At 40.7% G+C, this 12,465-nt stretch overlaps 1 protein-coding gene across 2 annotated transcripts in view; it reads left to right on the top strand.

The window, feature by feature from the left end:
* Positions 1-12,465, top strand: part of LOC131471939 (raftlin-like) — a 246,786-nt gene that overhangs the window by 186,697 nt on the left and 47,624 nt on the right. For both annotated transcript variants that reach the window (XM_058648756.1, XM_058648757.1), the window contains one exon: positions 5,688-5,796. In XM_058648756.1, the coding sequence (XP_058504739.1) occupies positions 5,688-5,796 (109 nt within the window). The remainder of the gene's footprint in view (positions 1-5,687; positions 5,797-12,465) is intronic.

Raw genomic sequence — 12,465 nt, 5'->3', positions numbered from 1 at the left:
ACATAACGGACCTCAGAGGACACGCAGATGCGGAAAGTGTGGCCTGGAAATGGACCTACTGCTCAGTTCTCATTGTCTATGCAGGAAATGACCTAAAATAAAGCTCTGATGCATTAATGCACAGATTGTGGAGGGGGGAAAAATGAGGCCAACCCACCACATTTTAGAAAGGTCATGTTGTTGAAATGCGGGACACCTTATCTGCCCTCTCCTTCCTGCAGATTGTGTCCATTAGTAATCACCTCCCATGCTGCTGCGTCGAACACCTCAGGCTCCCTTTGGTCATGCATAGACTTTTTGTGAAAACAATCCAAACACTGTTCACTGCTGCCAAACAGGACAACCGGAATATTGATTGTGTTTGAAAATGCCGCAGCTGAATGGAATGCATATCTGTCTTTCTCTTCGTCTTTTTATTTTGTAATGACAAACTTGTCTTGCTCCAGTGGAAAAGACACTATCACAGCTGGGTAGAGAGAGAGCAGAAAGAGACTGAATGGGATATTTTAAAAAGTAAAGGAAAGAGAATATTCAGTGAAAAGAGCAGAGTAGTCTACCATCCTTTGATGGCCCCAGCCATAAAGAGGACCCAGGGTTTATCTCCAAAGTCTGTCACCGTGGAGACAGCTGCTCAAAACAGCACCATCCCAAGGGGAATCCAAATCTCCCCCCAGAGGAAAACCAGGGAAGAGAAATGAGACAGCCCACATAGCAGAGCATCTCTTTCTCTTTTGGTGTCAGACCCAGAAATCAAAGGTAAGAGACAGCAAGGAGGGAGTTCGTAGGTGTTGCAGTGAATGTGAGCAGCCATTTATCTGCTCCGTCTTTTCAGCACTGTACATGGACCAAAACCAAAAACTGCCTTTATTTAGCATGTGTGTACAGTAAGACTGTGGACAAAATCCATTTTAATTCCCTGTCGTATAAAGTAACCGTGCTGTGGGAGCCCGTTCACTGTCAAAAACTACACAGAGGTCAAGTACATACAACGCAGTGTCATCTGCAAATGTGAGGACCCTGTCATGCAACAGACATAAGTGGGTTATACATTTGGAAACCTCAGATGGCAATTTGTCACTTGTGGTGACCTCCATGTTTCAATCGGTGACAGGAAAGGAAAAGAAGAAGAAGAAGAAGCAAAAAAAAACACTTACAGAATAGATTGGAGCATTTGAAAATGTAGAAATGTCATCCGTCAAATTTCCCTATGTTCAATTTGGTTGTGATGGAATAGGGTTACAGTTCAGCAAGCAAAGCCTGATGGGATATATTCATCATTACTGGGTAATTACAAGGCTCTTCTGGTTGCTCGGGCTGAGACAGGGAGATGGGTGGAGGTTGGAGAGCATCAGAGATGGAGAAAAGATGGCAATAATGGAGATGGTGGAAAATAAAGGCATGTGGAGATAAAACTAAAAAAAGGCACATTAGAGTATTCTCCGTGCTGTGGTGAAATTACTCATGAATGTGTGAAAAGAGGTGTACTTTATTATTAAGCTCCATGGCGACGGAGAGCCGAACATGGGTTACAGGCTCTGTGACTGCAATCATTGCAATTGATGAAAAGTTCAAGATGGAGGTGAGTGAGCAATCGAAAGCAACTTTGCCTCTGATGCAAAAAGTACAAGAGGGAAGAATTTACATTTCTCACCAGTTGGGCTCAGACCTTCTTCAGACTAAATGCTGCTGAATATGCGAAGACAAATGTCACTCCAGAGAGATTTTCCTGACCGCTCCAGAGTCACATTTACAGAAAATGTCAAAATGAACTTTTATGGCTCCACTTTGAAAACTCCGTCTGATGTAGCTCTTTGTTTAAGGTACATTTAGCACATTTATCCAAAGGCTCACCGAATATAAACAACAGAAAAGGTTTCGCTGCTTTCTTTTCTGCACCAAACTCCATGGAGAAATCTACATTTTTAGGTCATGGTGGACGTGGGAGTTGCTGGTTTACTGCTGCCATTTGGTAAGTTTATGTCACTCATGTAAATCAGAATATAGGATTTCAAATGCGTTAATCAAAATGACATATTTTACCTTAGTGATGGAGGCATTGGTGCATCAACACTTCCTGTGTGCCTTGATGTGAAAATGTACGCTTTTCTCTGTGGAATTTGGTGCTGTGAATAAGCGGTTTACACAGGGACACAAATGTTGGTTTCCAGTCATAAAATGCTCTCCAACGGTGAGATAAAGTAGTAAACATGGAGTATGTTTAAGATATTGTTGACTTGGTGTAGATTTTATTAGGTGAGCTTTCTGTTGAAACATTGTTCAGTAGACGGTGGTGATTTTGTGAATACACAAGCAGAAATTTCACGATTAAATAAAAGCGACTAAAGCGTAAAACAAACCCCCGCCTCGTCATTATCCCCCGTTTTCATACCACAGTAAACACAGTGCAACTGGACACCCGTTTATAAGTGATGTAGCCACCGTGCACTGCTAAAACAAATCCCAGAGCAAGCCATTAACAGATTATGCGCAGTTACCATGTGAATGTTCAGCTCCTGGGGGAATGATTAGTCCAACACAAGATGTTCTACCGTGAAACAAAGCATGTGACCCATCTGTAGGCAGACAAGAGGGGGGAGGGAGTTTAGCAGGTGTGCCCGCTCAGGAGGGAGTTAGCTCAAGGTAGGGGGGCAGCGGCGAATGAGCGGACAGGCATTTGACACCCGTCTAAGCACGCGAGGCCTCGGAGGTTGACAGGCAGCGCTGCACGCTGCATGAAAAGTCACCGTTTCATACTGAGAAGATGGACTGGACAGCAGGTGATGCAGCTGCTATTTATAACCCGAGGCCTCCCTCCAGGACCGAGTGCACCGTTTGAATTCTTGTGCTCGGCCACGTTACAGGAACTTCTCTCTCTTCTTCTTCTTGCTGCTTTGCCCACAGAAGAGTTTCACTCCAAAAAAGACTTCTTTGGAAAGAAATGACAGCCTTTATGTGCCTATACTTCATAGCATGAAATTACAGTGCTCAAGTGCCAGATCTTAATTTGAAAAAAATCCTTTGAATCATTTCCATTCAATTGCCAGACTTTGAACAAATGAACTGGAATTTTTCATCATATTATCTATTTAAGCTTCCTCTTGACCTGCAGCATGTACAGCGTTCCCAAAACATGTTATATGTATACGGCATATTGTGTGAGCATGCAAATGATTATAAAGGAAATGGTCCTCTGAAATATGAATACTGTCGCTCTTGGCAACAAGCGTGTGATGTAAAGTTTGTGCTGATTTATTCAGTTTCGGCCCAGTTTTCTGCTGCGACAGTGATAAACACAAAGTGACGAGTGTCGGTGACAGTGGAGTCGTGTGGTGGCTCCAGATAAAGTCTGTTGTGATTTGACGCTACGCAAGTTCATTTGAAATTGTCAGAATTGAATTGAACTGGTGACTGTATAGGACGTAATATGTTTATTCTACACCGCGACCAGTCAATCAATCCATCAATCATTCATTCATTCAGACTTTATTCATTTAACACTTTTCATATAAGTGAATGTAACTCGAGGATAAAACAAAACAAAAACAAACCCCTTCACAAAAGATTCATAAAATGAAGCAGAAGAAACACTAGAGCAGTGGTCCGCTAGTGTTATTATCTGGCTCTGCAGATTATTTGCTTATCTTCACAAATATGATAATTTCATCCATAATTCAGAGCCTTTATTCTGACAAAAATACAAACTTATTCAAATATATTATATTGCTACAGTTGACTATTAATTAGCATATCTTTGGTTTGAAAAATAAAGGTAAAACACTGCTGTTGTAACGATAGTTTGGAGGGATTAGCATTTTTTTGGGGCATTTTACTCTCCATATTAACGTCCACAGCAAACTTTTTGCCTTTTTTAAACAATAACTTGACTAAAGTAGTCATGTTTGTACAAAATTGGATAATTTAGAAGTTTGGTAGGAAAAACCCCGCACTAGAGACTGAAAATACTAATAAATGACAAAATAACCCGTGGGAATGTATGAGAAGAAATAACTAAATACATATTTGTAGTTCATTAAATAAAATTAAGATGATAAAAGGGTGTACTGATGAGGTGAAATGGACAAAAATGTCATAATAGATAAATGAAGAAGAAAAAACAAGCTAAATCAACAAAAATGAGACTTAATTTAAATTATAAGAAACTAGTGCTGTACATGTTATTGATTTCCGTCGCGCTGTTATCACGACCGTCTTTAGGCATGCAGAAGTTGCTCATTTCGCGTTATATCTATCACATTTCTACTGATAACTTGCATTTCTCATCCAAACACGGCCAAAGTTGGCACCACACACACTGGTTGGACAGTTATGCAGTTAACGGAGAGACAAATGTTCCTTAATTAAATGAAGTAGATCAAATTTGGCCTTAAGCAAACTGAAATAATATTTCATATATAAAATGTTTGAAGATGTAAATAAAGCCCAGTTATAAAGCCGAGTAAAAGAGTTGAGTCTTTGAACAATATTGATATTCTGCTCATGACTTTATGGAAATCCTAAACTTCTTGTTCCCTTTAATCAGCATTTTTCAAAGTGAACAACAGCGAAGATAAGAAGAACATTTTTCTTGAAAGCATTTTTCCAAATACAAATATCACCGAGTAAATACTTTGACATTTCAGGAAACACGTATAAATCACCTTTTTTTTAAAAAAAAAGATAAGACTGACCTTCTTTTTCATCATTATGAGGTGAGATAAAGACGAGAAAAATGGGAGGAAACTACTAAATCTTCATTTTCATGTTAATAAAAAAGATATGCAACCACCAGCACCGGCTCTATAAAGCTTACTTGTTATTTAATCTGGCTGTGCAAGATAATGAACAAGCATTGTCCTAAAACTACGAGGAGAAGTTGTTGTTTTCCAGTGAACTGTGACCGAAAAAAAAGTAAAAAGTCAGTGCAATAATGTAGCCAGAAACGCAGGAACAAGCCTTTAATAGAGACACCAGCATGCACACGTCACATCTTTTAGCCTCCTGCACATCAGGTGTTCATGTAAAGTCGGAACTCACACAGAGAACACACACACAGTTCCACCGTAGACACACTCACATGGAGGAAAAGGGCGTGTGGGGCTTCTTCGCCTTGTCAACAGGATGAGAAGCTGGGAGGTGGAAGCTGGGGCATTGCTCTCATCGGAGCTCTGGCTCTGGGATTTCCTCCAGAGGACGGGGGGAGAGGAAAAAAAAAAAGGAAAATACAACACCATATAAATAGATTCTCCTTCTCTCAAAAAACTGATGGCCCTCAACGCGGAGGGGAGGGGTGTATTGAATTTCCTGCTTTCAGTGCTCCCCATGTGTTTGCTTTCATCTGTGTGGATCTTTGTCTCACTGAAGTGTTTTATTGTATTTGTCTCCTGCCTCCCACAGGGCGGTAATAACATTAGCAAAGCTTCTCGATGCAGTGCAATATTTTGGATCGGAGCTTATTTTTGCATTATAGATTTGACGCCTGCGTCTACAGTTCGTGGGTGTGCTGTGATTGTAATTTTGTCATTTTAGGCTTTTATTCGAGGGGGAGGCGGGGTTGTATTTGAATGCATGGCCACCCTCGTGTATCCTGAGCGTTTGTCCAGCAGGCTGGTCTGGCTGAAAGACTGAAACTGACTGTGTGTCTCTTTCTCTCTCTCCCCCCCCTCTATCCCCCACTGTGGTGCCTGCAGGGTGGAAAGGAGCCAGCCACTCGGCCCGGTGTACAAACTGCAGCTGGAAGAGTGTCTGTCTGCCGGGCAGGTGCCCACCCCGGAGCTCATCCAGGGCTACGTCAAGAAGGTAAGGCTTCTCTACAAATGCCAAGCTGAAGGTTTTGTCAGTTTGTGCCCAGCGGGGGGGGGGGGGGGGGGGGGGGGGGGGAAGAGATAGGAGGGGGGGGGGGGAGAGAGAGAGAGATAGGAGGGGGGTTAGTAGACGGAGGGAGGTGAGTGAGACAGAGGCTACATCCATGCAGATCTGTGTAATCACATCATGTGACCACTCAGGTGCACTGGACATTTGCCTGCAGGTGTAAACACTAAGCAGGTTCTCTTCTACACTTTGATGAGTTTTAGAAATTATTTATTTATTTCGTACAGCCCACACTCCACCACTTCCCCATTCCATAAGGGAAACGAAAAACATATCAGAAAAGAAACCCACACGTCCACCAGCCAGCATTTGGACAGTGGACTGCAATTTGCAAAGTTCCATGAATGCATCTCATAACTACTCCTCTAAGCTTAACTCTCAGTGAAACCCCCCGTGATTGAAGCAAGTTGCTATCCTTACTATTCCAGATTTTCAAACTAAGATAGCCCCAGTTTTTGGAAATACTGGGTTAGTGTTGACAGCAGACGTATCTGAAGCAGAATTTATGCTTTTTAAAAACAGGGGAGTATGGATGTAACTGATATAGCCGATAACAAAAATAACAATAGCTTGAAGCATGAAGATAGACAATTGCCCCCCTCCCCACTCCAGAACTAGCCCATTCTGTGAGGGAAAAAAAACATTTCAGACAATCGCACAGTATTTCCAGAAAATTTGCAGTCACAAATCACAATAATTAAATTAACAAAGTTACACAAATGATCGCATCGATTGTTAAAAAAAGGAAAAAAAGTGTATTTTCAAGCTTCTTGAATGACCTTATTTCTAATTAATTAGTAGGGCATCCATTATTACCACCAAGCGGCAAGCGTTTATATAGTGGACTGCAGTTTGCAAGGCTCCCTGAATGCATCTCGTAGCTGTTCCTCTAAGTTCAACACCCCAAGTGCTGATGAAATGAAGGGGATCCTTGAATGCCAAAGTGGGTTCTTGTTGTTTTGAGGTTATTATGCTATTATTGTACTGGTCTGGGCCATCAAATTGTGTTACCCCCGCTCTGGATACGCCTGCTTTCTACCTTTCTACATAAGTTTTAAAATGTTGCTCGCTCTGTTTTAGTTTTAAACTTCGATACTTCAAGGACTTTTACTCTAGGAGAAAGAAACATATAACTCATGAAACAAAGTTACTTGCCTTACTGGTTGTTATTATTGGCATAAACTGAACTATTAGCTGTGAAGGAAAACACTGAACCTCCATTTACAGTCTCAAGAGAGAAATCCTTGTTCTTGGTTTTCATTTTTGTTGTTTCTTATCGGTAGAACGCTCTGCAACTAGGACAGCATCAGCTTTCTGTTTACACTGATATGCACATGGTCACGTGGTTTTTAGATGGATACAAATGAATGATTCCTGATACAGAGCTCATACACTCCTCTGGAAAAAAGATTGTTTTTATATGAAAACACCATTTTCAAATGAAAAAGTACCCGGAAACTGTAATGTTTTTTTTATATAAACAGCAAACAAACACAAAATGGTGATTTGCAGATTCTTGCATCAAATACTGAACAGCCAAAGCGGAAAGAGAAGAGAAACTGTTTTTTTTTCCTCCCCCGTTTCCTCAGTCTAAGATGTTCTAGCGAACTGAAATGGCTTTGTTCACCATGTCACTCTGTGCGAAGATTGAGAGAACACAATGTTTGTTTACAACCGTGTTTCAATGAATCAGCCACATGGCTAAAACTGCCAGCGCACGGCTGTCACACTGAAGGCATTTAATGGCAGCTTGTCGCAGCATACTCGGAGCACAGCTGTCAGTGACATGCTTCATGTTGGAGGAGTGACAATAAAAGGCTTTTCGCTCAGATATAATTGCCACTTTTAAAACCTAATAAAGAGGAACACGGGGCGGTGACGACGTGTATATTTCAGGATATGTCAGGTATAAATTAGTGGTAACTTTACAACTTTGATGTTGTTCCTGCGCCGTCGTTATGAGCCGTGTCAAGAGGCCCCCACCGCCGCTGCTGCGTTTTATGACCCGTTTCCCCTTTAAGGCTTTTCAAGCTCTTATTAGCTCTAGGCAAAGCAACCAACATTGTCAATTTAGCTTTTATAGATCATAATTTTCTTGTCATGAAATGCTCCAGTTTAATTCCGGGTGTATTTTGGTGTGAAACTAGCAGCAATTAAAGCAGCTGTTAGTGGAGGAGTTCAGCTGAAATCTGCGTTCAATAGCTTTATTTTGGGCCAGATTTTGTCAGCTGACAGATTGTGTCCAAGTGCAGGTCGTCCAATTATCCACAACCCACGTTCGGACGTGGTTTAAAGGTCACAGGTGGTCACATTCCTGAGCCGTATGGCCGCAATCCATTAGGGCTGCAACAAATTATTAATCGATTACTAAATTAATCTATTTTGATAATCGATTATTCGGTTTTAGAGCTTTTCTTGTTATAATTTAAAACAAGCTTTCTGACTTTTCAGCTTCTTAAATGTGAATACTTTCTGGTTTTCTTTGCTTTACTTGACAAGGAAATCATTAAAACTGAATAATTTTGGGTTTGTGGACAAATCAAATCGTCATTTCAAAGTTTGGGAAACACCAATCAACATTTTTGAACATTTTCTGACATTTTATGGACAAAATAATCATTAGTTGCAGCTCTACAATCCCTCATCAGGACGAATTAGAGATTTTGCATTACTGGCTATAGGTGTTTCACCTGTTTGAACCATTTTTTCCCTTAGTCCTACATTTATTTTACTTATTATTATTCGAATGTAGCAGCTGACTTACTAAGGGCACCAGTGTGTCCAGGACCTACTTTAGTGGTGTTAGGATAAGAAATGCATTGGTAAACACATCAAGCACATTGAGTACTATGGGTTTAAAATGTGAAATATGGAATGAATGGGTAAAAATTAATGGGTAAAAATAGAGAGAGTGAGACACTTCATTGGAGAAATAGACCTCTCTTCTACACTTTGATGAGTTTTAGAAATTATTTATTTATTTCGTACAGCCCACACTCCACCACTTCCCCATTCCATAAGGGAAACGAAAAACATATCAGAAAAGAAACCCACACGTCCACCAGCCAGCATTTGGACAGTGGACTGCAATTTGCAAAGTTCCATGAATGCATCTCATAACTACTCCTCTAAGCTTAACTCTCAGTGAAACCCCCCGTGATTGAAGCAAGTTGCTATCCTTACTATTCCAGATTTTCAAACTAAGATAGCCCCAGTTTTTGGAAATACTGGGTTAGTGTTGACAGCAGACGTATCTGAAGCAGAATTTATGCTTTTTAAAAACAGGGGAGTATGGATGTAACTGATATAGCCGATAACAAAAATAACAATAGCTTGAAGCATGAAGATAGACAATTGCCCCCCTCCCCACTCCAGAACTAGCCCATTCTGTGAGGGAAAAAAAACATTTCAGACAATCGCACAGTATTTCCAGAAAATTTGCAGTCACAAATCACAATAATTAAATTAACAAAGTTACACAAATGATCGCATCGATTGTTAAAAAAAGGAAAAAAAGTGTATTTTCAAGCTTCTTGAATGACCTTATTTCTAATTAATTAGTAGTGCATCCATTATTACCACCAAGCGGCAAGCGTTTATATAGTGGACTGCAGTTTGCAAGGCTCCCTGAATGCATCTCGTAGCTGTTCCTCTAAGTTCAACACCCCAAGTGCTGATGAAATGAAGGGGATCCTTGAATGCCAAAGTGGGTTCTTGTTGTTTTGAGGTTATTATGCTATTATTGTACTGGTCTGGGCCATCAAATTGTGTTACCCCCGCTCTGGATACGCCTGCTTTCTACCTTTCTACATAAGTTTTAAAATGTTGCTCGCTCTGTTTTAGTTTTAAACTTCGATACTTCAAGGACTTTTACTCTAGGAGAAAGAAACATATAACTCATGAAACAAAGTTACTTGCCTTACTGGTTGTTATTATTGGCATAAACTGAACTATTAGCTGTGAAGGAAAACACTGAACCTCCATTTACAGTCTCAAGAGAGAAATCCTTGTTCTTGGTTTTCATTTTTGTTGTTTCTTATCGGTAGAACGCTCTGCAACTAGGACAGCATCAGCTTTCTGTTTACACTGATATGCACATGGTCACGTGGTTTTTAGATGGATACAAATGAATGATTCCTGATACAGAGCTCATACACTCCTCTGGAAAAAAGATTGTTTTTATATGAAAACACCATTTTCAAATGAAAAAGTACCCGGAAACTGTAATGTTTTTTTTATATAAACAGCAAACAAACACAAAATGGTGATTTGCAGATTCTTGCATCAAATACTGAACAGCCAAAGCGGAAAGAGAAGAGAAACTGTTTTTTTTTCCTCCCCCGTTTCCTCAGTCTAAGATGTTCTAGCGAACTGAAATGGCTTTGTTCACCATGTCACTCTGTGCGAAGATTGAGAGAACACAATGTTTGTTTACAACCGTGTTTCAATGAATCAGCCACATGGCTAAAACTGCCAGCGCACGGCTGTCACACTGAAGGCATTTAATGGCAGCTTGTCGCAGCATACTCGGAGCACAGCTGTCAGTGACATGCTTCATGTTGGAGGAGTGACAATAAAAGGCTTTTCGCTCAGATATAATTGCCACTTTTAAAACCTAATAAAGAGGAACACGGGGCGGTGACGACGTGTATATTTCAGGATATGTCAGGTATAAATTAGTGGTAACTTTACAACTTTGATGTTGTTCCTGCGCCGTCGTTATGAGCCGTGTCAAGAGGCCCCCACCGCCGCTGCTGCGTTTTATGACCCGTTTCCCCTTTAAGGCTTTTCAAGCTCTTATTAGCTCTAGGCAAAGCAACCAACATTGTCAATTTAGCTTTTATAGATCATAATTTTCTTGTCATGAAATGCTCCAGTTTAATTCCGGGTGTATTTTGGTGTGAAACTAGCAGCAATTAAAGCAGCTGTTAGTGGAGGAGTTCAGCTGAAATCTGCGTTCAATAGCTTTATTTTGGGCCAGATTTTGTCAGCTGACAGATTGTGTCCAAGTGCAGGTCGTCCAATTATCCACAACCCACGTTCGGACGTGGTTTAAAGGTCACAGGTGGTCACATTCCTGAGCCGTATGGCCGCAATCCATTAGGGCTGCAACAAATTATTAATCGATTACTAAATTAATCTATTTTGATAATCGATTATTCGGTTTTAGAGCTTTTCTTGTTATAATTTAAAACAAGCTTTCTGACTTTTCAGCTTCTTAAATGTGAATACTTTCTGGTTTTCTTTGCTTTACTTGACAAGGAAATCATTAAAACTGAATAATTTTGGGTTTGTGGACAAATCAAATCGTCATTTCAAAGTTTGGGAAACACCAATCAACATTTTTGAACATTTTCTGACATTTTATGGACAAAATAATCATTAGTTGCAGCTCTACAATCCCTCATCAGGACGAATTAGAGATTTTGCATTACTGGCTATAGGTGTTTCACCTGTTTGAACCATTTTTTCCCTTAGTCCTACATTTATTTTACTTATTATTATTCGAATGTAGCAGCTGACTTACTAAGGGCACCAGTGTGTCCAGGACCTACTTTAGTGGTGTTAGGATAAGAAATGCATTGGTAAACACATCAAGCACATTGAGTACTATGGGTTTAAAATGTGAAATATGGAATGAATGGGTAAAAATTAATGGGTAAAAATAGAGAGAGTGAGACACTTCATTGGAGAAATAGACCTCTGCATAATACACCACCAGCGACTGAGCACACATTTACATTTGCTTTTTACCTGCCCTTCACACTTCAGTGTCTGCTGCTCGCCTCTAAGAGCACACTCTCCTCTGCTGTAATTATAACGGACGGTGAGGTAATAGCAGGTTTGCTTGGGTTTACGGTTTTTAAATTTTCCCTCAGAGATACGAGACGCTCGGCAATAAAACCGGACTCTACCTGTGACCTAATTATTCTTGCGGTCGTTTTTACATCTAATAGTCTCCGCCGGACTCGGTACGATTGATTGGGGACTCGGTTCAATCGTAACATTCAACCCGGTCCGAGTTTGCTTTCACACTTTCCCACACAAACCTTTTGAATAACGTGTTCCCCTCCTTGCCTGAGGTGGCGCTGCATCAAGAGTTACTGTTGTTCTAATCCAGGACAACTTCAGTTTCTGCCACATCAGAGAAAAACATGGAGCTGCATCAAATCCTATCGTTTTATGTGATCAAACGACACATACACGCCTCTACACGCGCGTATGTTTTGGTTGTGTTTACCCACAATGCCCTCCATTGTAGTCCGCTTCCTGCATTTGGTTCACTTGAAGCAAACTGACACCCACGTTTTGAGGTGGAGCAGAGTTTGATTGTTCATTCACACCTCCCCAAACCGAACCGGACTTTCCGAACAAACAAAACTAGGGTTCTTTTAAGAAGGAGGTGGTGTGAACGCACCCTTAATGTGGTTTAATGTGACCCTTATTCAGGTCCTGGGGTTAGGTCTTGGGTACGGGTACTGAAGTGGACTTGGACATGTCTAGCAGGAACCAAAGTCTGCAAATGTCTCTGTTTGTCAGTGTTTTTTTTTACAGAATATTAACATAAATGCTCTGGTATCAAAGCACTTGGATGGA

Source organism: Solea solea, chromosome 13, assembly GCF_958295425.1.
Source record: "Solea solea chromosome 13, fSolSol10.1, whole genome shotgun sequence".
In the NCBI taxonomy this organism is placed as follows: domain Eukaryota; kingdom Metazoa; phylum Chordata; class Actinopteri; order Pleuronectiformes; family Soleidae; genus Solea; species Solea solea.
Note: the sequence above shows the minus strand (reverse complement) of the source record. Positions and strands in the feature narration are given on the sequence as shown.